Raw genomic sequence first — 24970 nt, forward strand, 5'->3', positions numbered from 1 at the left:
TTGTATTCACGTTTTCGCATTTGCCTCAGTTACAAGTATCCTTCGTACTTGCATTTGACTGCGTTTCTTTCTTCACTAAATGGTTCCCTTTTTCCCTGATTTGGAAGCTAAAAGGGAATATTGTAGAATTACTAACAGTGCAAACTGTCGTTGAACTCTTACGACTAATGAGAATGTCTTAGAAAGCTGCAATTGTAAGGCGAAATATTCGCATCACATAATGCATCTGATGCTGACATGGACTGGTGGTATGTGCTCATCACGACCAAAGAAGGTCGCAATTGACTGTTTGCGATGATTAGAAGCTTGTTAATCACTTTTATACCTTCCGTTTATGATGTGCAAAGCTACGACGTACGTCCAGGAATATCCCTAAGTGTCTTGTTACTGTGCTTCATCTAGTTGTTACCTCGTTCACTTTTATTTTAGGACTAGCTGAGTACCGGACGTTTCCCGGGTATGAATTTACTCAAATCATCTATTATTCAATCTCCTCCTTCCGCATCTATCTGATGATCTCATCCTTCATCCACATCTATTCCCCCTCCCTCTCATCCTTTCCACTACTGTCTATTTCCTCCTCCCCCTGCTTATCTCTCCCTCCTCCCCCTCCCCCCTATCTATGTCCATCTGTTCGTCTGTCCTTTCACAAGCTGCGACATTGTCTATCCACCTCACCACTCGCTTCTCCCTGTCGATTTCTCCATAACACTCTCTCCGTCCATCTCCTCTTCCTCCTTATCTGTGTACATCTCCTCCTTTCCCCTCAGCATCTGTCCATCTCTCTTTATCATGCTCACCTCAATAGGACACTGTTGGTTCTGACCATCACAGTGTTTTATTCCAGATCGTAACTAATACTTGTCAGTAGGACGAAAACCTAGACCAAGTCGTAAATTTTATTTTTTATTCATTCTATTACTAGTTTCAGGCCGAGACCCATTTTCAAATCATCCTGCACGACAGAAAACCAAATTTGCACTCATGTATAATTCAGTTACAACCAAAATTTTAAGCATATTCTAAAGAGACAGAATATTTCTTTTCAAACATACATAACACGGTCGAAAATGGCATTTCCGAAGATGTCAGAAATGTGAAATGAATATTTTCACTTCACCTGCAGTCTAGGGGTCAGAGGGTTACCTGCCCTATGTAATAAAAATCTGAGTGAACGAATGAACGATGAACTTGAGCGAGCGTCATGGGACGTCCGCCCCGAACAAATACAACTACTGACAACGAACAAAATGAGATAAAAAATGTTAGCAGCTTTGGTTAGTAATCAAAAAGTTCTCGGCTCTGGGATCTAGTCCCGCCACTGCATAAATTATGATTAATAATCGGCATTGGCGGCGGAAAATTTCAGGCATAAGAAGTCACCCTCATTCTGCCAAAAGCCTTCACAAAGAGGGCGGAGAAGTAGACAGAGGTTCAGCGCACTCTCTTGTTCTAGAGATAGGAAAGTTCCCCTAAAGGTGGAAGAATCAGCAACGATCAACGGCATGAGAATACAGAAGGCAATGGAAGCATTAAACACGTATCCACAGGGAAAAGTGTCATGATGATCTCTCCATTGGCAAAAGATTCCGAAATAGTCTCCCATTCGAATCTCCGGGAGGGGACTGCCAAGGAGGAGGTGACCATGAGAAAAAAATTGAATAATAGAAGAAAAGATAACGCTCTACAAGTCGAGGCGTGAAATGTCGGAAGCTTGAACGTGACAGGGAAACTAGAAAACCTGAAAAGAGAAATGCAGAGGCTCAATGTAGATACAGTATGGATCAGTTAAGTGCAATGGGAAGAAGATGTGGATCTCTGGTTAAATGAGTATAGGGTAATAGCAACAGCAACAGAAAATGGTATAACTAGAGTATAATTCGTTGTGAATACGAAGGTAGCGCAGAGAGTGTGTTACTGTGAACAGTTCAGTGACCGGGTAGTTCTTATCAGAATCACCAGCAAACCATCACGGATAACGACAGATCTGGTATACAAGTCGACGTCGCAAGCTGAAGACGAATAGATACAGAAACTATATGAGGATACTGAAAGATTAGTACAGTAAAAGAGAGATGAATATCTAATAGCCATGGGGGAATGGAATGCAGTTGTAGGGGAAGAAGTAGAGGGTTACAGGAGAGTATGGGCTGGGACAAGGAATGAGAGAGGAGAAAGACTGAGTTCTGTAATAAAATTCAGTTAGTAATAGCGAATACTCTGTTCAAGAATCACAAGAGGAAGAGGTATACTTGGAAAAGACCGAGTGGCACAGGAAGAGTTCAGTTAGTTTACATCATCGGCAGAAAGAGATAATGAAGTCAGAAACTGGATTTTAAGGCGTAGTTAGAAGTAGATATAGATCACAGTACAGTACTGATGAAGAGTAGGCTGAAGTTTAAGACAGTAGTCAGGAAGATTCAATACGCCAGGAAGAGGGATGCAGAGGTACTACGGAATGACAATATACGCTTCAAGTTCTCTAAGGCTAATATATATATATATATATATATATATATATATATATATATATATATATATAGCAATAAGGAATAGCTCAGTAGGCAGTATAGTTGAAGATAAATGGACATCTCTAAAAAGGGCAATCACAGAAGTTTGAAAGAAAAACATGGGTAACTGTGAAGAAAACATGGGTAACAGGAGAAACACTTGACTTAAACGAAGAAAAGAGGAAGGACAAAAATGTTCCATCTTCCGCAAAACTCAGGAATATGGAAGTACAAGTCGCTGAGGAATTAAAGAAATAGGAAGTGCGGGGAAACTAAGACTAAATAGTTGTATGTAAAAAATGAAGAATTCCAAAATGAAATGAATGGCGGAAGGACAGGCTCAGCATACAGGAAAGCAAAATAACCTTCGGTGACATGAAAAGCAAGGGTGGTAACATTAAGAGTGAAACGAGAATTCCACTGTTAAATGCAGAGGAGAGAGCGGATAGGTGGAAAGAATGTATTGAAAGCCTTTGTGAGGGGAAAGATTAGTCTGATGTGATAGGAGAAGAAACAGGAGTCGATATCCAGCATTAGAATCAGAATTTAAAAAGGCTATGGACGACTTACTATCAAATAAGGCAGAAGGTTGGTTGGTTTGGGGAAGGAGACCAGACAGCGTGGTCATCGGTCTCATCGGATTAGGGAAGGATGGGGAAGGAAGTCGGCCGTGCCCTTTCAGAGGAACCATCCCGGCATTTGCCTGGACTGATTTAGGGAAATCACGGAAAACCTAAATCAGGATGGCCGGACGCGGGATTGAACCGTCGTCCTTCCGAATGCGAGTCCAGTGTCTAACCCCTGCGCCACCTCGCTCGGTTAAGGCAGAAGGGATACACAACATAACATTAGAATTTCTAAAATCACCGGGGGATATGGCACCAAAGCAACTAGTCAAGTTGGTGGTAGGATGTAAAAATCTGACAATATACCGTCTGATGTTCGGAAAAAATCAGCCACACAATTCCGAAACATTGCAAGAGCTGACAAGTGCGAGAATTAGCGCTCAATCAGCTTAAAAACTCATGCATCCACGTTGATGAAAAGAATAATATACAGAGTAATGGAAAAGAAAATTGAGAATGTGCGGGATGACGATAAATTTTTCCTTAAGGCAGGAAAGAGGCAATTCTGACGTTGCGGTTGTTAATGGAAATAAGATCAAAGTAAAATCAGGACAAGTTCATAGGATTTGTCGACCTGGAAAAAGCGTTCTACACTGTAAAATTGTGGAGGGTGTTCCGCATTCTGAGAAAATTAGGAATAAGCTGTAGGGGGAGAATGATAATATACAACACGTACAAGAGCCAAGAGGGAATAATAAAGAGTGGACAACCAAGAACGAAGCGCTCGGATTAAAACGTGTGTAAGACAAGGATGTAGTCCTTTGCTCCTGCTGTTCAATCTGAATGTCGAAGAAGCAATGACAGATTTTAAAGAAAGGTTGTGGAGCGGAATTATGATTGAAAGTGATAGGATATCAATGATACTATTAGGTCATGATACTGCTACAGTGAGTGAATGTGAAGAAGAATTACATGATCTGATGAACGAAATGAACAGTCTAAGGAGTAACAAATAGAGTTTGAGAGTAAATCGAAGAAAGACGAAAGTAATGGGTTCAAAAATGGTTCAAATGGCTCTGAGCCCTATGGGACTTAACATCTATGGTCATCAGTCCCCTAGAACTTAGAACTACTTAAACCTAACTAACCTAAGGACATCACACAACACCCAGTCATCACGAGGCAGAGAAAATCCCTGACCCCGCCGGGAATCGAACCCGGGAACCCGGGCGCGGGAAGCGAGAACGCTACCGCACGACCACGAGCTGCGGACGAAAGTAATGGGAAGTAGCAGAAATAAGAACAGCGAGAAACCTAACCTGAGGATTGATGGTCACGAAGTAGATAAAGAATTCTGCTTCCTAGCCAGTAAAATAACCAATGACGTACGGAGTAAGGAGGACATCACAAGTACACTAGCAATGGCAAAAAGGACATTCCTGTCCAAGAGTAGTCTACTAATGTCAGAGATGAGCATTAATTTGAGGAAGAAGTTTCTAAGAATGTAGGTCTGGAGTACAGCGTTGTATGATAGTGAAACAGAGACTGTGGGAAAACTGGAATAGAAGAGAATCGAAGCATTTGATATATGATGCTACGAACGAATGATGAAAATTAGGTGGACTGATGAGGTAAGGAATGAGGATGTTCCGCGCAGAATCGGTGAGGAAAGGAATATGTGGATAGTACTGACAAGTAGACGGGACAAGATGGTAGGACATCTGTTAAGGCATACGTGTATGACTTCCATGGTACTAGAGAAAGCTGTAGAGGCAAGAACTGTAGAGGAAGACAAGAACTGGAATACATCCAGCTAATAATTGAGGACGTAGGTTGCAAGTGGTACTCTGAGATGAGGTGGTTAACACAAGAGAGAAATTTGTGGCGGGCCGCATCAAACCAGTCAGAAGACCGGTGAGCGCTGTCGTAAGGAAACCACGGAAAGGGGGGACTCTATTAGGCTGCAGGAAACATTTTTATTTACTAAAATGTTCTCTAACCATCAGGAATACAACAATTGATACCATAACAGTACTAGTCAACAATAAAATTAAACGGAACCACATAAAGTAATGAACGAACAAATCGATTTTTGTCTTTGTTGGTTTTTTGCTCTGTTCCAAAATGATTTATAGTTTGTAATAATTCCCCCTGCCACCAACCCCGGTGTTACTACCGCGACTGCCTGGACCACTAACTCCTGAGTACCGTGGCCTCGTCGCCCACCGCCGCCTATTCCTCCACACTATTTCCTTCCCCCATTTCCACCTCCTCCACCCCCCCACCGCTCATTTTCTAAAATTCTCGTAGCCACGGTTTCATATGTACTGATTCTAATTTCCAGCTTTTTTAATCTATGTGCCTGCCGCCTGCATCTCTTGCTTGTCGCCGCCCATTGTCCCCTTCCACGTTTCTCATTTCATGAAAACATCTTGCATATTTTACAGTAAGTGGTTCGGTTCTTTCATCGTTGTTACGTTCCACTGCTCATGCACTGAAGAGAACAACTTCTGATTGAATTATGCATTATCGTTTGTGGTGCCTATAGGCTGCTGTTGATTAGATAATAAGGTTTCTGTGTTTGTTGTGCCTTTACGTTGCTTATGTGGTATGATGTATGCGAGAGATCTTGAATTTCGGTTTACTCGTGGATTACATGGTCTTCACCACCAATTTATTTTAAAAAATTCTTTGTGTTTCTTTTTGTTACCATATTTAACTGTAAGATTACTCCTGAGTAACACACGGTTTCTCTGATGAACATGGTGGTTCTTATTATTTGGCTGTGAAGAAATGATGAATAGTCATTTCAAGTCTAATGTTCAGTAATTTTCTATTATTACTGCTGATATTTATTTTTACATTCTTGCCGTGTTGTGCACTTGACCTCCTCGTTTTTGGCTCCTTCATCTTCATGCTAATCCCGTTCCCCGTTTCTCAGCCCTCCATCCTCCCCCACCTCTCCCCTCACCACTCCCCCTACAACCGCACTCCCGCCCTATACGCCCATGAGTATGGTTATGCTATATCATCCATAGCATGGCAAGGACGTTGTTGGTGCTTTGTAAAAAGACAATTTTGTTATTTAACGCTTGCTTTTAGGCGGGACATATTATGAAAAAGTTGTTTTACCTTCACGTAATTTGTAAAGTTTGATGTGGTAAAGTTTTTGTGCTTGTAAATGGTCGGAAATGATGAAGATTTTTAATCTCCTTTGGTTTTGTTTTCTTTTAATACCAATGTGGATATCCACATTTAATGATTTTTACGTGCCAACATGGCATACAACTTCGTAATGTGTGCTGTAGGTGATACTGCTGTGTTTTACTGTTCAGTAGTTATAATGGTCTGTTTCTGGTACAGGATTTAAAAAGTATATAGGTTTATTGTTGACTTGTACAGTTTCAAATTTAATGATTTTTACGTGCCACCATGACCTACAGTTTTGAAATACATTCCGTATGTTGCGCTGCTGTGTATTACTGGTCAGTGATTTTAATTATTTGTTTTTGATAAAAAGCAGTTATCTGTATGCACATTTTTGGCATCCTCCGAAATGCCATTTTGGACTATATGATATGAGTTTGAAGCGATATGTTCTGTATCTTTAACATATGCCTAAGAATTTAGTAATTACTCTATTATATATTAGTGTAGATTTTGTGGACCGGTGTAACGTTGTGTAGAAGAGATACACTGACGGAAAAAATCCGTACATTAAAAAATAGTTAATGCAGACTAATGAAATACATTAATCTAGGTAACATACTTAACTGATTAACATTGCAAGATCTCTGGTTAATCCAAGCGAGAGAAAAGCCATTGTAAATCTGAATTGCTCTTACATTAGTAACTGGTGTAACCGCCAGAACGTTGAATGCAAGCATGCAAAAGCGAATGCATTGTGTTGTACAGGTGTCGGATGTCTGTTTGCGGGACGGAGTTCCATGCCTGTTGCACATATTCGGCCGATGCTGGGACTGTTAATACTGTTTGTGGATACGCTGGAATCGTTGTCCGATAATATTCAATATGTGCTGGATTGGTGACCGAACATGTGATGGAGTACGCCAAAGGTTACAACAGCGGCGTCGTGGCTAGCGTTATCCTGTTCGAAAACACGCTCTGCAGTGCTGTTCATGAATGGTAGCACAATAGGTCAGTTCATCAGACTGAAGTTCACATTTCCAGTCAAAGAGTGCGGATAACCAAGAGAATGCTCCTGCTGTCATATGAAATCGCACGCGTATTCACAACTCCAGGTGTAAGTCCAGCGCATCTAGCAAGCAAACAGTCCGGTTGCAAGCCCTCGATGGCCACCTTCTAACCAACACATGGCCATCACTGGCACCGAGACACTACCCTGCTTCGCAGTAAGCTCTGGCTTCACACCAGTGAAGTCGCAAATGATGGTGTCTTGGGCTCAGTATAATGCATGCGACAGGGTGTCTGTCACGGAGCTGTCCTTGAAGTAACCGATTTGTATCAGTTCGTTGTGTCACTGTGGTACCAACAGCTGCTCAGATTGTTGCTGCAGATGCAGTACGATGCGCCAGCGCCATACGTTAAAGCCTGGAGCCCGGTCTCCTTGCAACAGTACGTTCTCGTGACCACCGCTGCCAGTAAACACGTACGGTTGATACAGTCGTACCAAATGTTTCTTCATTGTCGTAGAAGGAGCATCCAGCTTTTGCACAGTCTCATTACACCAACTGTGAGGTGTTCATAATGGCGTCCTTGCCTTCTTAAAGGGCATTCTTGACTAACATCAACTCATCAAGTCCAGCCTAACGCTCACGACCATTACAAGGTGTATTTAAAGCAAATCTGATTCCCGTCCTCAAAGTCGTGCTACTAGCGCAACTCTTACGCGACTGGTGGGAAATTTGAATAGACGCCTACCAACTACGTTGTGCAGCTCTTCTAGGCGTAGCGATTCTTTCCGTCAGTGTACATGTTTAAAAAAACACGTCCGCACGCTAATGTTCGATATCAGTAAGACAAACGAAGAAATTGAATAGTTACAGCTAGTATCTGGATTTTATAGCCTACAATAATTTTCCAGTACTGGGAAAAAGAAAGTAGACCGATGTTCTGGGAAAAATATTGGTTGGAGGTATGAAGTAAACAACGCCTTCAGTCGCAACTTTTTCGTTTTTTATTAACTACACGATGCATTTCGGATCTTGTGGGAAAACAGGCCGAAACTTCAAGACCCGTTTTCAAGAACATGTAAATGCTTGTAGGCTCAAAAATTTTGAAAAATCAGTCATTGCACAATATATGTTGGAAACGAAACATGTCATCAACAGTCTGTAAAGAACTACATAACGAAGCCAATGGTAAGACCCTAAGTCTGTTAGAACAACTGGAGATATACGTCCACAAAATCAAAAAACCAGGATCTATGTTAAATGAACAGACAGACTTCGCAAGCCATAGTTATTTCAGTAATTTTAAAGATATATTTCTTACATGTGTCAATTGTTTAGTGCTTATATCTTTGTAGACTTTTGTACACATTGAACACATTAGGGCTTTAAAGATTAAGCTGACTTCACGTACACAGGTATTTACATACAGATCTGGTTTGTCAAAGACCGGACAGATAGTATATGTTGTGCTACAATAGGAACCATCGCGGCATTAACCGGAAGCAATGTTTGATGCAACGTCCTGGGTTCAATACTGGGAAACGTTGGGGTAGGAGCCTGTCTGTGACTTTGCTCATGGTAGTTTCTCTAGTATAGGGAAACTTGAATTCTATATTAAAGCTTAAACTTAGCTACTGTCTAACCTGTCACCTCAGCTGCGTTTTACGGTCTCACCCATTATGTTTATACGAGAGTGTGCTGAAAAGTAAAGCCTCCGAAGTTTTTATACGAAAACTCGTAAACCTTTTTAAATATAACAAACGTTATTAACATTCTACATCTTTACTCTTCATGACTACATATTTGAAGCCAGAGTTGGAATTGTAAGTGTGCAACATGATGAAGTGTAGCGGAATTACGTTACCGTGTGAGAAACAGCGTGCTATAATAGAGCTTATAATTCGAAGATTTCGTCGACACATCGAGCACCATCATGATGATGCTAGACAACACACGAGCTCTGCGACATCTGTAACAATCGGACGCCCTGTCTTCTCTGTCATCGCTCATCCTCCATACAGTCCCGACTTGGGCCCATCCAGTTCCCTTCTCTTTCCAAAGCTGAAGTAACACCTTCGAGGACTTCACTTTGACAGCGACGGAGAGGAGCAAGCAGAAGTGAGGTCGTGGCTCCGTCAACAAAGTCAGAGGTCCGACATTCATGGTATGAGAAGTGATCTCACGTTCGGAGAAATGTGTTCGTCGTCACGGTGACTCCGATGAGAAATAAATACGTAGTCATGAAGTGTAAAGAGGTAGAAGTTAGTAACGTTTCTTTGGTTTAAGGAGAAGTGAGTGTTTCCACGTAAAAGTTAGGAGTTCTTACTTTTCAGCACGCCCTCTTTCTTCATACCGTTGTTTTCAATATTTTCTCTCACACCGCTTTTCTTGGAATAGGTCCTTAGCAACCCATTTTGTGTCATATAAATATTGTCTCTCTGTTCCACATGTAAAGTCTCGCAGACAACGTTCCCTGCTGGTGGTAGGCAGGGAGATGAATTCCACGTTAGGAGTAGTACCAACTCCTCCCTACCACAGGCATACAGTAGCGCATCTTGCTGTCTGGTCGGAGTTTAAAGTGTGCGAGTATACCGTCAGCCCTGCCCGTCAAGACGCTGTTGGTTGGCTTTTGAGTCACTCTCGGCTCTGCTGTTGCTTTAAAACTACGCTTGTTCTCGGAACATAGTTGGAGAGAATTTCGTGTGTTCCTTTTGAGGCTTAACTGGCAGATCCGAGTAGGGAATAAGTTTTTTTTTTTCTGTTATGTGGTAAGGAATAATTTGGTTCAAGTTTCGAAAATACGTTAGTAAAATTTAGGTGTAATGCACGAATTTGTAACTGTGTTTTGTCTTTGAACAAGATATGGCCACGTTCTTCAGTAAATATATTGTCCACCCTTTAATTATTTCCTCTCAACTTTCTAATGAATGCACATCATTTCCGGAAGTATAAAACCAGTGGAATAATGGCTTCTGTTTTAATTTTCTGGTTCCAATTTCTTTCGTGACCCGTGAGTGGTAGCATCTCATGCTGGAAATCGTATATCGTAAAGTCATGGGAGACCCGAAGTGTTCATTAAATCAATCTTCAGCGATTTTCCTACTACGTTTGCATGTGTTTTTAGCCTTCTCGCGGTTTCGTAGTGATTGCTCTGGAGGACTGGACCGACCCTTCCCTGATGATGCAGATACGTGTAGTCAAATTCGTACAAGATCCAACGAGATTGGCTCCATTTAGAGATACAGAGGATTGTGATTAGATGAACCTTTCTGTTCTCCAGCTATTTTCGGAACTTAACTCATTTTTGCCATTTGACCATCCCTTAGTCAACGTGGGTAACCATGCGCAGCCAAATAAAAGTTATGTTAATGGGGGAGGAAAGCATTCAGCAGTGCAAGTAATTACGAGTAAAATGAACTCCTATATACATGGAGAAACTTTCATGAGTTAGGATTCATTGAATTTAACATAACTTTTCTGGCAGACTCTGCAGTTATGTATCATGCTGTGACACCCTGACCCCCTCCCTTTTGGCTTTATTGCTTTCTTTCAGTGGTTTCTATGGGTACAAGTTTCAGTAGGATTTCCTGGGTGTATTATTAATCGAATTACCATGCAAAATTTTTCAGTTCCTAGAGACTCCCTGAGTCTGTACCCCAACCCTCCTGTGAGGTGTTTCCGCTGAAACATACATGAAAGAACGCTATTCACTACCTCCAAGTATGTTAATTAATGCTTTCTTTGCAGAATGTTTTCTGAAGTGGTCAATATATGTTGATGGAAATAAATAGCTCTTCTGTTCATACACAATCTTCTGTTTAATCTCCTCCTATGCACGAGCTGCCTCCCTTTAGGCTACTAAATTATCCAGAATTAGAAAAACTCTTTAAATTTCACCAATGTTTCCGAAATAAATTACAAAAAGGGCGTGAGTCATCACTAAATGATTTTAGCGAAAACTCTTAGTAGTTATATGTTGCGTATTTCGGTAAAAGATATTTGGGCCTAATAAGAGAGGTAATATATAGGTTCGCACGATAATGCGCAAGTAGCAGAAGAAATAAAGAGAAAATAGATAAGCACTTTGTCCTCCCCTCCCACTCCGCACGTTGTCCTCCCCTACTCCTCCCCCTTGAGATAATAAAATGGACAATGCAAATCGCCGGCCGGGGTGGCCGTGGCGTTCTAGGCGCTACAGTCTGGAACCGAGCGACCGCTACGGTCGCAGGTTCGAATCCTGCCTCCGGCACGGATGTGTGTGATGACCTTAGGTTAGTTAGGTTTAAGTAGTTCTAAGTTCTAGGGGACTGATGAGTTCAGAAGTTAAGTCCCATAGTCCTCAGAGCCATTTGAACCATTTGACAATGCAAATCGCAGCCAGATGAATACATATTTTCTTAATTACAACTCACCTCTTTTATTGTTATGTTTCGATTTAACACGATGTAGGATACTGAAAACGTCAGATGGTGGTGATGATGATGATCATCATCATGACAATGATGATGACGTAAAAAATAGACAAGTAAACGGATAAACTAAAATCTGTCATTTAATGGAATGTAGTACCCCTAGAATATCATTTTCTTTAATATGTGATAGTACCTTTCTGATAAGAAGCTCCACAGGATCAAGGAACCATATGGACAATGCAATACCGACAAGAGATACTCCCAGAAGCAGTCGCAGCAACTGACCTTCAAAAGAATATTTATAAAAACACAATTTTGATTAGATAAAAAAAACTTTAATGAATAAATATTTGTTTTAATAATGAATATCACTGTAGTTTGTATAATAAGGAGTGTTCAAATCAAAAGGTACGTAACGTCGTAGCAGCCAAACTCGTTGACATTTGCCTATGCCGCTTTGGGATAACGTACTGATACATCTACGGATTCAAATGTAGCGTCGCCACTCCCCCCTAAAAAAATCAAAGCTGTGTCTGCTGTAGGCACGGTGATGCTCACCGTAGTTTTTGACGATCGAGGCATGATACTCATCTAATTCCTCGGGCACGTAAAAACCATTAACAACGACGTGTCCTGTGAGACACTCCGCAGTCTACTTAAGTCCATGAACATCAAACGGCCTGAGCTGCTCACGGAAAGAGTGACTCTGCTCTACGAAAACGTACCTCCACACCTCTCCCAAAGTACGATGGCCAAATTGTACGATGGCCAAATTTAAGTGGTAGCAGCTTGAGTATCGACCCTACAGTCAAGACATGTAACCCAGCGACTTCCCCGTTTTTGGTCCGCTAAAAGCATCTCAAAGGGAAACGTTTGGACAGCGAGACGAGGCAGACAATGGAGGGCTGACTCATGTCACAGTCAAAGGAATTCTGGGAACAAGGGATCCTTCGGCTCATGAAACAGCGGGATATTTGTGCTGAGGCCTCGGGTGACTACTTTTCAATAAAGAGTTCAATTTATACCCACATTACTGTTTCGTACTTTTTCTTTTGAACACCCATCAGACATTAACAATTTCTACGTCATCTAGATTTACTAAGAATTTGACGGATGTTCTGTAATGTCACAGATATAGCTACTCTGCACGGTAGAACACACAGAAAAGTATCTCAACAACAAAGAGGGAAGACTCTAGAACTTTTTACTTAAATATGAACAGTGCATTGTGTAGAACGCAAAAGAACTGCAGAAATATTTGAAATGTTTGACACGAATATATGAGAAAATGGATAAGTATAGTCAACAGGAACAGAACATTAAGGACGAAGACTATTGGAGATACCCGTATCTTTCTGAAACGTATTGTATCTAAAGCTAATCAACAATCTACTAGTGAGAAAATACGCCCACTGTAATATTACATTCATTCTTCGTTAATATGGATAGTTTATAACTTGAAATAACAAGGGATACTTCAAGAAAGCGGTGTGCTTTTCTACACCATATAAGAATGGTATGTATTATCCTAAGTCATAAAGCGTCAGTGGCTGATGTGAAGTCTAACGCGGTAGTTTCTAGGCAAATGCAGCCATACGATGAGTAGCGGACCTCCTACACACGTCGTACGCTATTTCTCGGATAAATCATCATTTGATTCAGATTTAGCACAATTTTCATTCCAAACTGGGAAATTACTAAACAGTAGATTAGTTATTTTAAACTCTGGACACATAAGCGTTTTCCCAAATATTACAGCAGCAAATGTCGTAAAATGTGACATATTGAAGAGAATAACTTGGTTCCTATATAGTTTGTGTGTGTTCCTGGAGCTAGTGGTACAGGCCACAGACGACCCGTCTGACTCAGTCACGTGAATGATTACGGTCCCAAAGAATAGAAGGGGGGTCGTGCAACACAGAACTTGATTTGTTTGTCTAATACAGTTGGACGTTAGAGATGACTATTATGTAGAATCTGGGAATTTGTGAATTAATTTATGGAAATCAAAAGTTCAGTTTTAAAAAGTGCTTGACAATTGTTAATGACATTTTAGGACTCTTCGATAAAATCATTTTTTTTCGAATGAAGGGTCATCAATTAATGGGGTGTATGGATTCAGAATTAATAACTATTACATGACATCTATTAGAACGAAAAAAAATTACAGCAATATTTTCAAATCATTAAATTCAAGATAACTCTAGTGACGTAGGTGAGACACTTTTGTCGTGAGTTCTATTCGAAGTGGATACAGGGGTTTTAAAGGGAATAGAGTATGTGGTCGAGAAGGCGTGAAATATTGCGCAAATCAGTTAGCATTCTGTGGTGGCTGAGGATGGCACAGGTAACAAAAGCACTTCGGTTCTGGTCATTACGTGCACTGAACTCAGCAGGGAATGTCATTTTTGGTTGTTGTCTGTCCAAACCCTGTAACCTGCAGTTAGTTGGTATTATCTCTCAAGTTCTTATAACAGAAGCAGAACTAGAAATCCTAATACCTCCTCTTGAAAATCTTCCCATATTTAATAATTTCACTTGTCCCTATCACTTCAAGTGGATTATTGTACTCTTCGGCGATGGGTGTAGAGACCTCTGAATATCCATTAAATACAGTTGAAATTATATAATATTTCTCAGCATTATTTGGTGGCGGTCCATCAGGCAAATATTTCTCCTTGTGTCCTCGAATGATCGCAGCCTCTAAAAATCTCTACATAGATTTCTGTGCCCCATTAGCTTTGGAATCAGTCACTCGGTATATATCAATATGCAGCGAAGTCTCGGGTATGGTGTCGTTCATACTTCACTTTGCCAAGGAATCATCGTGTAGTAGTGGCTCAAACTTATCGTAAAAGAGGCAAAAAGTTCCAAAGGAGATCGAACATCCACTATCTCAAGCGAACCAGCTCTCACATTGTACTTAAATGAATTCAACTTTTGCAAAATTTATGTGTTGGCGAGGGATAACGCATTCACATACGCCTTTTAAAAAAAGCGATTTTTGCAACACTGGATGTGTTCCATGTCTTATTACTTATTTTTTTCTATGGACAGTGAGTTACAGCAACTAGCATAGTGCTTTTGAGGTAAAAGTATGAGTACTACACTGTATTTCTATGCCTCGACAATTTTGTAGGACCACACGTAAAGCATTACATGGAATTACGGAACTGATCTCTTGTCTATGTCGACGCCATTAAATATGAAGTGGTGCAGCATCAGATTAGATAATGGTAGTCCATAAAAGCAACCCAAGAGAATTGTAGAAACGAAAGAAAAATCTACATTCGGTGACCAGAAGGGTATTAGAATCCCACTCATAAATGTGAATATAGTAGCTTCACATAAGTACTGTTGTACGCTGCGGCTCTCGAAGAGCCGTGAGAGGGACAAAGTGTTGCCACACGAATGTCAATAAAAATTGGAAGAACGTGTGATATCACGAACCAAATAGCTGCCGATACGAGAAGAACAGCTACCACATAGTAGACATAAATGGTGTGAGGCGCATGCAATTATATCATAATTCATCTAGTGCAAACCCAAAGATTTGCTGATCCTGTACAAATTTCAACAGGCTTTCGTAGGACATCTGACTATTATACTGTTTCAGAGCCGTTTAAAGACCGACCACTTAGAATTCCGGTAATTTGACCCTTCTTTAAACATCACCAACAAATGTGCCAGATAACAAAGGTGTACCATGAATCATGGTTCCGACCAGCAGCAGTAGGCCAGAGTAACACTGCTTCATGATAACGATCGTTTTTGGATACCATGTGGTTTTTAGTGAACTAATTTATCAAGTTCTCCCAGATACTTGCAGTTTATTCTTCTCCCGTTTCCCCAGCTCCCACATTTCATTTAAACAATATTCTATTGTCCTAGCAGATTATTCCTGAAACTCAATCAAAAAGATATAAGCAGACAGTTACCTTTGTACTTCGTAGCCGCAAAATTGCACTTGGCTAGAGTGGCAGCAGAAAGGGAATGTGGGTTGCCTACCAACAAGGGACTCAAGTGCTCGCTCTGTCTCTCGGCGTTGAGGCATGGTGTACATTCCCTATCGTCGACAGTTCTGTCGCCATCACCTGTCGTACTTCCTGTCTCCATAGCAGCCCTCTGACCCTCTTCATCTACCATGTTGCCTTCCAATCGTAGAACTTTATTTGCACACACCGGCTCGATGTGCCCTGTAAAAACTGCAAATACGACTGATTTCCCTCCAGAACATACAAGATCTGACTAATTCTACAGATAACATGCACCAAACACGTAAAATTATGCTCATTGTTTATATAGCATAACGTTAAAAACAATACCTCTGCTATATATGCTACAAAAGTAACATATTTATGCAGCAGTGATCAGCTGCACCTCAACGCCATTGCAGCACATGTAGCACAACTCATGCAGCACTCCAGGGAAAAATAAGAAATGCTTGAAAGGCTTCCAGATTCGTGTGCTGACATCTCTTAATGACGAACAGGAGCTTCACAGTTGCAGTTTAGGAAAACATGGATCATCGTTTTCTTTCTCTGAATCGAGTACTCAGGATCTTCAACGCAATGAAATCCACAGAGTCTGAAACAAGATTAAAAATTCATCAACTAAATGTTCACAGGCAATGTAACAAGAATGATTTAAAAATAATGTAAGAACTAAACGACTACATATAGTACTGACAAAATTGTCGTGATAGCAAAGCTTTTAAATTTCAATAGATTATTCTTTCCTAGGTACCTTCGAACATGTTTTTACATTTGGAAAAATCTTTACCTCTACAGAGTAATGTTGTACTTTCGGAAAAGACTGCAGTTCATTAAAAGTGAATACTGTTGTTGAGAAACGTAATAAACTTGTATTCCAGAATCGGCTAGGAACGGAAGCCCCCTAAACGCTACTTCCGACGACAGTAACGAAGGTTTACACGTACTTAGAACACACCAATGGTGGTGTACCTGTTATGTGTGCGATAATAGTATGTAGGCTGAGCTGAAGGCTGATTAAGATCATATACACAGAGGCCAGTATGTTATACATCAACAAGCGTTTAGATTAAACTTCATAATACAGCTGGATAGCAACAAATTTGGATATAAATAAGAGGATAATATCTGTAGTTACTACAGGAAAACTTAAAGAAGACAAGAAGCTGTGCAGTCCGATTATACAAGCTGTTAATTGTAGACATCTTCGATTTATAAAGGCGGACAACAACTGTTAACACGAATCTGTTGAAGACAAGAAGTTTTTCCAAAGAGGCATCATCTAGCGGCTAAGCTGCGAAGGAAGCAAGAATGTAACGTCACGCCAACGGCGTGTTCCTTAAGGCCGAAGCTCCAATTGGGTGAGGCAGGTGAAGGAAATCAGCCCTATCCTTCCCTACTGAATCATCCACATATTTGTCTCATCTGATTTAAGAAAACCACACAAAATCTGCATTTTCATGACCAGCTAGTATTTTCAACCTTGGTATTCCCACACGCGGATAGTGGCTAACTGCTAGGCCACATCGTTCGGGAACGAAACTCTATGGCGGACGCAGGAATGATACAGAGATTGCCAGACGGATTTGTTTTTGTGCAGTAACTGTTCACAGAATGTGGTAAATCAGAAATGAAACCTGGATAGGTGCAAGTATGACTCCCGCTCTGTGGGTACCGCACGAACTATTCTGTGGACTTGTCAAGTCTTCGAAGTACACACACCATAAAAAATTCACGAAATCCAGGCTCTGGTTATGCATGCATCGATGCATCTGAGTCTCTATACAAGGAGTGCATAAGAGCCCGAGGAAGTCATTAACGACGTGGTGAAACTGGCCGTATAAATAAAGTAATAACGTATGAAAACTGAAGGCTTTTTCATCAAAGAGTCTTCAGTTTTTCTGTTGTACCGTGTAAAGGCTTATCTTTTAGGTCTCCCTTTTATTATGTAAAGAAAATTTTTTGTTGGGCTTTCAGCCGAAGAATTAACTTCAATTTTCCTTAATATGGCCTTTAGCGGGAATTTGTAAATGCTTGGTTTTTAAAGAATTTCCTTAGCTAGTCTGAAATAATACTGGGGCCTTTGGCCGAGAAGATATTGTAATTTTACTTAAGTAAGGCCTTCAACCGTCACTCTAAATCCTGGTGTTTTAAAAGCAGCCATTTTTCTTTGATAAGTATCTGACCGCCCACTATTCCGCATCCAAAATAGATCAATAGAAATTGGTTATGGAATGGATGATGGACAGAATACGTCAAGACGTAAGAACTTCACCAGAAAAATTTCTAAATACGAAGCTTCTTACGATTTCGAGGTAATCATAGAGGATAGTGAAGAGAAATTACAAACAGCGATACACAAATCAAGCAAAGTAAGTCTGAATTATAGCGTAAAGGTATCAAAAATAAAAACAATAGAAATTTTAGGAAAATACCCCATAAGGACTAAGCCAATCATCAGCAACATACGAGTAGAACAAGTGTCTCATTTCAAGTATTCGGGATGTTAGAAACTTGTGAAGAAGAGGATAACATAAATAATTAAATTAATTCTTATTAATATATATGTGGCACGAAACGGAGAACACTAAAGAATAAAACGAGAAGTCCAAATGAATTTCTGTAAAGTCATGGGAATGCTCACAGTATTACATGGATCAGGAACTTGGACCTTAAGATCAAAAGACGTCAGGCAACATGAAACATTAGAAGTGAAGCTCCTTAGATCAGTGAAAGGGCGCGCAACGTGAGACAAAAAATGGGGAAAAAAGGAAACAACCGAGGTTACAACCATTAGCTGAAAATGTATTGCCAGCTAGAGTGGCCGAGCGGTTCTAGGCATGGTTGTGTGTGATGTCCTTAGGTTAGTTAGGTTTAAGTAGTTCTAAGTTCTAGGGGGCTGATGACCTCCGCTGTTAAGTCCCATAGTGCTCAGAGCCATTTGAACCATTTTTTTGAAAATGTATTCCAACAAGTCTGAGGGTATAGCGAAGAACTGAAAAAATAAGTAGGACTGGAAAGTGAATGTACATCTACATCTAAATCTACATGGATACTCTGAAAATCACATTTAAGTGCCTGACAGAGGGTTCATCGAACCACCTTCACAATTCTCTATTATTCCAATCTCGTATAGTGCGCGGAAAGAACGAACCCCTATATCTTTCCGTACGAGCTCTGATTTCCCTTATTTTATCGTGGTGATCGTTTCTCCCTATGTAGGTCGGTGTCAGTAAAATATTTTCGCACTCGGAGGAGAGAGTTGGTGATGGGAAATTCGTGAGAAGTTTCCGTCACAACGAGAAACGCCTTTCTTTTAATGATGTCCAGCCCAAATCCTGTATCATTTCACTGACACTGTCTCCCATATTTGGCGGTAGTACAAAACGTGCTGCCCTTATTTGAGGTTTTTCGATGTACTCCGTCAGTCCTATCTGGTAAGGATCCCACACCGCGCAGCAGTATTCTATAAGAGGACGGACAAGCGTAGTGTAGGCAGTCTCCTTAGTAGACTTCTTACATTTTCCAATAGAACGCAGTCTTTGGTTAGCCTTCCCCACAACATGTTCTATGTGTTCCTCCCAGTATAAGTTGTTCGTAATTGTGACTCCTAGGTATTTAGTTGAATTTACTACGTATGTCGCCTCAGAGAATACCTCGACGAGCGATGGAATACAATTATTTTGGGAGAACCAGAGTAGGAAGGCAGAGGAAGATATTGTGAGGTCGGAACAGACTATAAGGCCTAATCATCGATTGGTAGAAGAAGAAGGAGGCTGACGACACGTTCGTTGTCTAAATCTACATCTGTATTTCAGAATCCATCTATTACGTTGTGTGGAACAGAATATTTACAGTGCTACTTCCCCCTCAAACTTGTTGCAGCTGCACATGATGCGAAGAAAGAATGACTACGCTTAAGCTGATGTTATCCTCATTGAAATCTGGTTTCGCAGGGCAGAGCGGATCAGGTTGTGGAAAGGGGCCGAGGACAATTACTGTTACTTATACAAGAACACACACAACTTTTTTCCTCAAACCAATGCACAGTTTTCTCTTTAAAACAGCAAAGATCGATTCACGGTTGAAGGCCCAAGTAACTTCTCCAGAATAAGTTTAAGTGATTGCCTTTAAGACACCAGGATTTAGAGTGACGGCTGAAGGCCTTGCTTAAGTAAAATTACAATATCTTCTCGGCTAAAGGCCGAAATAATATTTCAAATCAGGTAAGGAAATTATTTAAATGCCAAGCATTTACAAATTCCGGCTACAGGCCATATTAAAGAAAATTCAAGTTAATTCTTCGGTTGAAAGTACAATTAAATAAAGTTTTTTTACATAATAAAAGAGAGACCCTAAGCCTTGACAGAGTACAACAGAAAAACATCTTAAGAAAACTTGAAGTATCTTGTCGGTTGAAGGCCCAAGAAATTACTCAAGAATAATTAAAGACAACCTTCAGATAAACACTTACAGAACACGGCTGAAGGGCGTTTCAAGCCCCAGACGTATCAATCGTACATAATCCGTACCAAAAGGCTTGAAAGCAGCATAAGTCAAACAAATGCGCAAGAAAGCAAACAACAGTAATCTGATGGATTACAGACACATATCACAGATATCGTTTTGCAGTAGGATTATAGGACGTGTATGAATTAGGTCGAAAGTAACGGCCTATTGACACAGCACGGATTCGGGAAGTATCGTTCCTGTGAAATCCAACTATCTCTTTATTCTAAAGAAGTTATGAACCCTATCGGGAAAGGATCTCAAAATATTCCATATTACTAAATTTTCAGAGGGCTTTTGCGACCGTTCCTCTCAAGGGATTTCTAATCAAACTTCGTGCCGATGGAGTATCGCTTCAGTTTTAATAATGGATTCGTGATTTCCTGCCATAAAGGTCACAGCACGTAGTAACTGATGGAAAATCGTCAACTAAAACAGAAGTTGTACCCGGTGTTCACCAAGGAATTGTTGCAGGCTTCTGCTGTTCCTAATCTATACAAACGATTTAGGAGACAATATGTGCAGATCTCTTAGATAGTTTCCACATGATGCTGTCATTTACCATTTAATGAAGTCATCACATGGTCAACAGCAACTATAAATTGACTTAGACTTGGTATCTGTACAGTGCGAAAAGTGGCTATTGTCTGTGAGTGGGGAAAAGTGATCACCCACACGAGTACGAAAAAAAAAAATGTATCAAATTTCGGCTATACTGTAAATCACACGAATTTAAACGCTGTCAATTCAAATGAATAACATAGGAATTATAGCTACGAACAAGCTAAACTTGAAACTATCACAGAGCTAATGTTGTGGGGAAGGCAAACTAATGTCGTTTTATTTACAGAACACCTAGATGATGCAGTAGGTTCTGACACACCAGGTTGACCCCCTCCGTTCTACTTTGTACGCATTCCTATTTTCGCTAACTTTCTTTTTTGAAATTCCAATGTTAAATTTCAAACATTTAGCACATAGTATGTATCATATCAAAATCGTAGAAGCAAATTTCCCCCACAAAACTGTATAATTCAGATCATTCAGTTTGTTGCCTGGTTTTAATTCTCTAATTAGCTTCGTCAGAAATGATGGCAATCAAAAGTTACTCTCTTACATCTCTTACATCTAGCCACAGGGAAAACCTCATGAGGTAATAGGTAAATTCAGAAGGAAATACCTCTTCCAGAGAAAAGAGCTACTTTTCCTCTTTTCGGTACAGTGTTTCCATTAACATAAACATAACTAGTTTAGAAGACATCGTTAATTATATATTTCACTTAGTCAAACTTTCAGTGGTGATTATAGGTAAATTTCTGTAAATTTCCGGGATTTGTTGACGCACTTCGCCTAATTTTTCTGAATCTGTTGACACCCGTATTAACTAGCAGAAGTCCTTAATTTAAAAAATGCTGAATTTTCAGTAGCTGAATTTTAATACACAAGATAGATCTCATGGTTATAAACCCAGGAAGCCCATTGTGTAGGAATAATTAGTATTGTACACGTTAATAAATACTGATTATAACAAATAAAACAGAAACAAGATATAATGACAAAATCGATGACCAACAAAAGAACTTTTTGACCTGTGCAATTTGAAAACTCATAAATTAAAAAGACTCAGCAAAATCCTGGAGGGAGTCTTTGTAAGGCCCAAGCTGGCTCAGTTTTCTGGCATTCTGCTAATTTCGCTCATAGCCTTCGGCTGGTATAGCTAGTCCGTTCTCTTACCAGCCACTGGAATCTTTTGAGTTGTATCTGTTGCAAACACGGCTGAGAGAATTTGGTTTACAACGATGAGAATTAGACAATCAAAATATGCCTTGTATCATTTCAACAATGTTTGTGATTAATAACAGTTCTGTGACTTTTGATACTTAATTGCGTGTGAAGTAGCTTTAGTACACTTCTTTTGTACTCCAAAGTTTTTACTTTTTGATTAAATAAGAACTATTTTGGTTCGCGTTTCTCCATGCTAACTACCTGTGTGTAACCTTTCTAAGAAACCTTGTCACCACAGGTAGGATGATGGAAGTACGATTAAAGATTGGTAACCTTCCAATTTAGAACCTAAGAAGAAGGTTTTGACGAGTCACTTTAAGGATAGTTTCTACATCAGCATTTTCAGTTGATGATTTACCGAAAATGCGCAGCTACCGAGGCTAATAACAGGAAGGGCTAGTTCACGTGACAGGCTCTACTGAAGAGGCTGACTACACCACGCTTGTTCGTCCTCTGCTAGATTATTGGTGTGGCGTATGGTATCTTTGCCAGACAAGATTGACGGTGGGCATCGGAAAAGTCCCTAGAAGGGCTGCTCGTTTTGTATCATCGCAAAATAGGGGAGAGAGTGTCACGGATATGAAAAGCTAGTTGGGTATGACAATCCTTGTTCCTGCGAGATTCTTCACGAAATTTCAAAAAAATGGCTCTGAGCACTATGGGACTTAACATCTATGGTCATCAGTCCCCTAGAACTTAGAACTACTTAAACCTAACTAACCTAAGGACATCACACAACACCCAGTCATCACGAGGCAGAGAAAATCCCTGACCCCGCCGGAAATCGAATCTGGGAACCCAGGAGCGGGAAGCGAGAGCGCTACCGCACGACCACGAGCTGCGGACACGAAATTTCAATCATAGCTTTCTCCTCTGAATGTGAACCTACACAGGGAGGCTTGATCTCCGTAATAGAACAAGAAAACTCAGAACTTTTACAGAGAGATTGAAGTGTTCAGTTTTCCCAGATGCTGTTAGAGATTGGAACGAGAGAAATAGTGTGAACGTGGTTCGAAGAAACCTCTGTCAGTCACTTAAGCGTTACATGGAGATATACATGTAGATGTAAGTGTTTTTATGATCGTAAGGCTATACATATATCTCAAGGGATGAAAGTTCTTTATTTATCGGCCGTTTATTAGTTTCTATCCACTAGTACTTCCCCCATGAACCATGGACCTTGCCGTTGGTGGGGAGGCTTGCGTGCCTCAGCGATACAGATGGCCGTACCGTAGGTGCAACCACAACGGAGGGGTATCTGTTGAGAGGCCAGACAAACATGTGGTTCCTGAAGAGGGGCAGCAGCCTTTTCAGTAGTTGCAGGGGCAACAGTCTGGATGATTGTCTGATCTGGCCTTGTAACATTAACCAAAACGGCCTTGCTGTGCTGGTACTGCGAACGGCTGAAAGCAAGGGGAAACTACAGCCGTAATTTTTCCCGAGGACATGCAGCTTTACTGTATGATTAAATGATGATGGCGTCCTCTTGGGTAAAATATTCCGGAGGTAAAATAGTCCCCCATTCGGATCTCCGGGCGGGGACTACTCAAGAGGACGTCGTTATCAGGAGAAAGAAAACTGGCATTCTACGGATCGGAGCGTGGAATGTCAAATCCCTTAATCGGGCAGGTCGGTTAGAAAATTTAAAAAGGGAAATGGATAGGTTAAAGTTAGATATAGTGGGAATTAGTGAAGTTCGGTGGCAGGAGGAACAAGACTTTTGGTCAGGTGATTACAGGGTTATAAATACAAAACCAAATAGGGGTAATGCAGGAGTAGGTTTAATAATGAATAAAAAAAATAGGAGTGCGGGTTAGCTACTACAAACAGCATAGTGAACGCATTATTGTGGCCAAGATAGACACAAAGCCCATGCCTACCACAGTAGTACAAGTTTATATGCCAACTAGCTCTGCAGATGATGAAGAAATTGATGAAATATATGACGAGATAAAAGAAATTATTCAGGTAGTGAAGGGAGACGAAAATTTAGTAGTCATGGGTGACTGGAATTCGTCAGTAGGAAAAGGGAGAGAAGGAAACATAGTAGGTGAATATGGATTGGGGGGAAGAAATGAAAGAGGAAGCCGCCTTGTAGAATTTTGCACAGAGCATAACTTAATCATAGCTAACACTTGGTTCAAGAATCATAAAAGAAGGTTGTATACCTGGAAGAATCCTGGAGATACTAATAGGTATCAGATAGATTATATAATGGTAAGACAGAGATTTAGGAACCAGGTTTTAAATTGTAAGACATTTCCAGGGGCAGATGTGGATTCTGACCACAATCTATTGGTTATGAACTGCAGATTGAAACTGAAGAAACTGCAAAAAGGTGGGAATTTAAGGAGATGGGACCTGGATAAACTGAAAGAACCAGAGGTTGTACAGAGTTTCAGGGAGAGCATAAGGGAACAATTGACAGGAATGGGGGAAAGAAATACAGTAGAAGAAGAATGGGTAGCTCTGAGGGATGAAGTAGTGAAGGCAGCAGAGGATCAAGTAGGTAAAAAGACGAGGGCTAATAGAAATCCTTGGGTAACAGAAGAAATATTGAATTTAATTGATGAAAGGAGAAAATATAAAAATGCAGTAAATGAAGCAGGCAAAAGGGAATACAAACGTCTCAAAAATGAGATCGACAGAAAGTGCAAAATGGCTAAGCAGGGATGGCTAGAGGACAAATGTAAGGATGTAGAGGCTTGTCTCACTAGGGGTAAGATAGATACTGCCTACAGGAAAATTAAAGAGACCTTTGGAGATAAGAGAACGACTTGTATGAATATCAAGAGCTCAGATGGAAACCCAGTTCTAAGCAAAGAAGGGAAGGCAGAAAGGTGGAAGGAGTATATAGAGGGTTTATACAAGGGCGATGTACTTGAGGACAATATTATGGAAATGGAAGAGGATGTAGATGAAGATGAAATGGGAGATAAGATACTGCGTGAAGAGTTTGACAGATCACTGAAAGACCTGAGTCGAAACAAGGCCCCGGGAGTAGACAACATTCCATTAGAACTACTGATGGCCTTGGGAGAG

At 40.5% G+C, this 24970-nt stretch overlaps 1 protein-coding gene across 2 annotated transcripts in view; it reads right to left on the reverse strand.

Annotated features, from left to right (window-relative positions):
* The window catches only part of LOC126419028 (sensory neuron membrane protein 2-like), a 242499-nt gene that overhangs the window by 69270 nt on the left and 148259 nt on the right, over nucleotides 1-24970 (reverse strand). For both annotated transcript variants that reach the window (XM_050086088.1, XM_050086087.1), the window contains exons 2-4: nucleotides 15968-16229; nucleotides 15581-15847; nucleotides 11836-11927 (exon numbers count right to left, since the gene is read on the reverse strand). In XM_050086088.1, coding sequence (XP_049942045.1) covers nucleotides 11836-11927; nucleotides 15581-15788 — 300 coding nt within the window. In that variant the 5' untranslated portion in view covers nucleotides 15789-15847; nucleotides 15968-16229. The remainder of the gene's footprint in view (nucleotides 1-11835; nucleotides 11928-15580; nucleotides 15848-15967; nucleotides 16230-24970) is intronic.

This window comes from Schistocerca serialis, chromosome 9 (assembly GCF_023864345.2).
Source record: "Schistocerca serialis cubense isolate TAMUIC-IGC-003099 chromosome 9, iqSchSeri2.2, whole genome shotgun sequence".
Classification (NCBI taxonomy): Eukaryota; Metazoa; Arthropoda; class Insecta; order Orthoptera; family Acrididae; genus Schistocerca; species Schistocerca serialis.